The sequence below is a fragment of the Henckelia pumila genome, chromosome 3, assembly GCF_033568475.1.
Source record: "Henckelia pumila isolate YLH828 chromosome 3, ASM3356847v2, whole genome shotgun sequence".
Lineage (NCBI taxonomy): Eukaryota > Viridiplantae > Streptophyta > Magnoliopsida > Lamiales > Gesneriaceae > Henckelia > Henckelia pumila.
The window spans coordinates 150298927-150303465 of record NC_133122.1 but is presented as its reverse complement, the minus strand read 5'-3'; the positions used below and the strand labels follow the sequence as shown (position 1 = coordinate 150303465).

Here is a 4539-nt window from a genome sequence, read left to right as displayed (position 1 = left end):
TAATCACTCAATTTTCATTGATTTCCGTTTCGAAAAAATTAAATATGGAAAATTATATTTGCAATTTATGGATACGATATTTATCGATAAAGAGTATCTCTCTTATTTAGAGAAGCTATTTAAAAATATTTATTTCCCCATAAATTGAAAATTCTACAAGTATTTCATCATCGTGTAATAATTTAATTATATGAAAGAAGTAACTTGATTCGAGTCTTGGGTTGGATTCGGAATCGTGAAATCGGGTATGGGTATTAGAAACAGGTCGGATCATGGATGGATATTTCGAGGATTCCCTAAATAAACAAAATAAAGTAAAAATAAAAAGTTGGATATAAATAGGATTCCTTGTTCCGCTGATTTCTTCTCTTGGATTGGTGGGAGAGATAACCCCAACGCAGAATTTCTCCCTCCCAAACGCCTCCTCTCTCCTCTCGCCGAGGAGAAATTGATTTTTGGATTTCTTCGAAGATGGATATCACCTCTGTTGAAGCTAACGAGAATTCTGCCGTTTCGGAGATTAAGGAGCCGCCGCCGGTCTATGTTTCCATGGTGGACCCGTTCCTCGTTGAAGCTCTTCAGAATCCTCGTCATCGTCTGACTAGTAAGTTTGTTTTCCCAGATTGGTGATTTTATTTTTTCAAGTTCAGGTTTTTTTACTTCTTGTTTTGGTTGCGTTATCTGTTTATGGTGTCGTGCTTGTGGTGGATTTATGCTGTGTGTGTCGGGAGAAGTTGTAAGTTTGAGGTTATAGAGGTAGATCTAGTGGGGTTTTGGTCACAGGTTGTGATTTTGTTTGGGTTTTATTGGTCGTGTGGGCGTTGGGAATTTTGGCTGATTTAGATCTGGGTCGGGAGAAGCTGAACTATGCACTGTAGGTTTCACTAGTATGAGGCATCGGCAAAGAAACAGAAAAGCATGGTGTTGTATCCAACGGACCAGCCTGCTGTTGAACTAAATTGTGTTGCTTGCAGATTTTGTTGTTTGTATCCTGAATTGCCGCAGCTAGTTTCTGATGGGTGTTGATTTTGTTCTTCTTGTATTGGTACTCAACAATTGTGATATGCAACTTCTTTGAAGTACTCTGGGTTACATGACTTTCACGTTTTTCATTTATAATATACATAAAAGAATGATTGCTTGTGAATATTATGATTAGCGTATTTGCCTTCTAATGCTATTTCTTTTCAGTGCCTATTTGGTTAGTTAGAAATGGATCGATCAATGATATCACATAGACAAGGACGGTCTTCCTATATCAATGACGGCATAATAGAACTTATTGATCTTTCTTCTTCTGATGGTTAGAACTTATTGCCTAGCACTTTTTCCTATGTCAATGGCTAGAAGGGAATTAGAAACTTGATGTTGCATGGATAATGGTTCATTTTATCAATTTTAAGTTTTTATTTACTTTGCATATAAGTAAAGGCAGTATATTCAATAACAAAACATACCAGGTTCTCATTTATATTCCTCAGCTTCATCTTTTAAGTTTGTTGTTATTGTTATACTTCATTTCTATGTTTTTCTCCATACTTCAGCCTCCTAATAGAGGCACGGCTAGGTAAAGCTGATATACTTTGTTTTGTAAATTTTTGCCAGTTCTACGGATGGAACTCGATGTACAGAAGTTCTTTCAGAATTCTGATCTACAGATGTTTGTCTTTCCACACTTCCCTACTTCATACCTTCGTCTTGCAGCTCATCGTGTCGCTCAACATTATGGCTTGCAGACCATGATTCAGGATAATGTTGTAGATGGCCAGGGAAGTGGGATTTTGGTTATAAAGAAGCCAGACAGCAAGTTCCCCGCTATCTTCTTATCAGATGTTCCAGCGAAAGAGGCAGAAAATGACAAACCTGATCAAATCAAATTTGTTATAAGGCCTAGAGCTTCTAGAGGTTCCTTAGATGACACCAATGAACAGGGGACTAAACGTAGTTCAGTAAGAACTGTGGAAGAAAGGAAGGAGGAGTATGACAGAGCACGGGCTCGTATTTTCCGTAGTTCAAGTGGTTCTGAGTTGGAAGATCCGTTAACTCAAGTTGCTTCTGATGTGAGGAATTTAACTCTAGATGAGAATGTGGTTTCAATGAACCTGAATGTGGATGTTGACAAGAGCATCTGCAGCAGGGATACTGGTAGTTCCTTAAGAGTAGCCATTTTTAGGGACAGGGAAAAAGATCGCACTGACCCCGATTATGATCGCAGTTACAAAAGGTAGTGAGACCTTGCATTTCCACATCATGAGTTTTTTGCGATTTGAATTATTGGGCTGATGTTGGAGGTACCTTATTATAATATAGGGCTCACACCAGTGCACTTAATAAATGGATAAATGGATAAGACCGATTAGCCTTACTTTTGTAGGTGCTTTAGCCGAATCTCCCAATCTCAATGCCCATCAATCAACATTGATAATGTTTTATGTGCAAATTGTACGAAACCAATCTGAGTTTTTTCTGTTTTCTGATTTGATGCAGATATGTTAAAAGCACTCCCAACACTCAAAATTTCGGTTTAGCCCCTTGTAATTTGCAGAAATTCCAGCCTCCATTTGTCCAATATGATTCTGTCTTCCCCCAGTTGCATCAAATGCCAGCACCTCAGGCTTCTCTAAACTACAGCAGCCCACTGATGAGTCCTTATTGTGCTGTCGGAGTGAATCAGACTCCAAGGGATGCTTTATATATGCAATGGCAAACCCAATCCATGATGTATGCACATTCGTATAACCAAATGAGACCCACCCTCTTTCAGGTAAACGTCATCTTCTCTTTTCATCTCATTTCCATAACTGTCATTATTGAAATAATTTTGGGGTGTGCGGAAATTGAAGAATTTGAATTTAGGTTGTGCTTGGATGGAATGATTTGATTTGGATAGGAATCTGAAGAAAGGATTTGAAATGACATCCATCTTGTGTGCTTCCAAATCCAATACCATTACCATTACATCTACATAAATAAATTACTAAAGATGTGGATTTAAAATTCACCAATCAAAAATTCATCCAAGCAATTAAACAGATTTGAAATCCATAACTTCGAATCACTCGCTCCAAGTGCACTCTTAAAAGAGTTTAAAATCATCGGTCTAAATTCCTTTACTTGTCTAGATACTTTTTGAATTTGACGAATTTGAAATACTTTTTCTATTGTTTGTCATAAATTAATGGAATGGATTTCAAGTTATAATCAAATGTGATCGTCTCTCCTCCATACTTTTTAGTACTTCAGTATCATTTTAATCGACGTTTTGTGCTCTAAAAGATTTTCATATAAGATGTAACTTACATTTGTGCTTAATGGAAGTCATTCAACCCTATGTATTTCCAGGATTTTTTTTTTTGCCTTGAAACTAAGCCTGAAATGAAACATAGAATTACCTAGTTTGGTGATTGTAGTATTATTTTATCCCTATTTAATCTTTGTTGTAGGCTCCCTTCTGTCAGCAGCCACTGAGTTTTGATTACTCCCAGAATCATTGAACGAGTGTCGGGATATTTGGTGTGGAATTCTGTATTAGTAGGTATCCTTTTTAGGTGAAGTGTTGGGAGACAAACTAGGTATTCATAATTTTGTATCTTTTTACTATTTTTGATTGATTTGATGAAGATACTTTTTGTAGCTGAAGTACGTACCTTCTTACTTGTTTGCCCTTTTCCCCCCTCTTTTTTGTGTTACTTTTTCGTATGTCAATCGTTATGTTATCAATGTCATTGGGGTCGGTTAATTAGAATTCTATTTTGTTTGAAATTATTATCAATAGAATTTGTATCGTATATAGGGATGTAAACGCGTCGAGTCGAGCTTTTGAATGTTCAAGCTCGGTTCATTTATAACCGAGCCGAGCCCGAGCTTATTTAATGAATATATTCATGGCTCACGAGCTTATTCGAGCTTTTATCGAGCCTAAACGAGCTTAATATATTTAAAATATAAATTTAAATATTCATTAAATTAAGTAAAAACTAAATTATATATTTAAAAAAATATAATATTATTATTAAAATTTGTAATTTTATTCTAATAAATTAGTTTTTATAGATTTTTCAATATTTTTCATAGGTAAAGTGTAAATTTATAAATTAAATATCAATACTATTATTTTTTCGTCTAAGAGATGACTTACGAGCTTGTTAACGAGCCTGTTCACGAGCTAACGAGCCTGTTCACGAGCATGTTCACGAGCTAACGAGCCGAATATTGTAAAGCTCGAGCTTGATTCGTTTGCCTTAACGAGCCTCATTAAACGAGCTCGAACGAGCTTTTAACGCGCCGAGACCCGAATAGCTCGCGAACTGTTCGGCTCATTTACATTCCTAATCGTATACCATTAGGCACCGTTTGGTTGCCATTATTATTAATTTATGCATAATTTATCACATCCATTTTTATGTTCTTCTTGTCATATTATTTATCCATCTATTAATTATTTTTCTTACATCAATCAAATCATTTAATTTAAATTACTATACTACCTTTTATGAATAATATTATTATAATATTTTATTAATATATTAAAAGGACGAA

The 4539-nt window shown here is 35.6% G+C and overlaps 1 protein-coding gene across 1 annotated transcript; it reads left to right on the top strand.

Annotated features, from left to right (window-relative positions):
* Window positions 1-362: 362 nt before the first annotated feature.
* LOC140890760 (uncharacterized) lies at window positions 363-3642 on the top strand. Its single transcript, XM_073298789.1, has 4 exons — window positions 363-604; window positions 1606-2224; window positions 2488-2764; window positions 3444-3642. Exons 1-4 carry the CDS (start codon window positions 472-474, stop codon window positions 3492-3494), a joined length of 1080 nt encoding a protein of 359 aa, XP_073154890.1. The 5' UTR covers window positions 363-471; the 3' UTR covers window positions 3495-3642.
* Window positions 3643-4539: the final 897 nt, after the last annotated feature.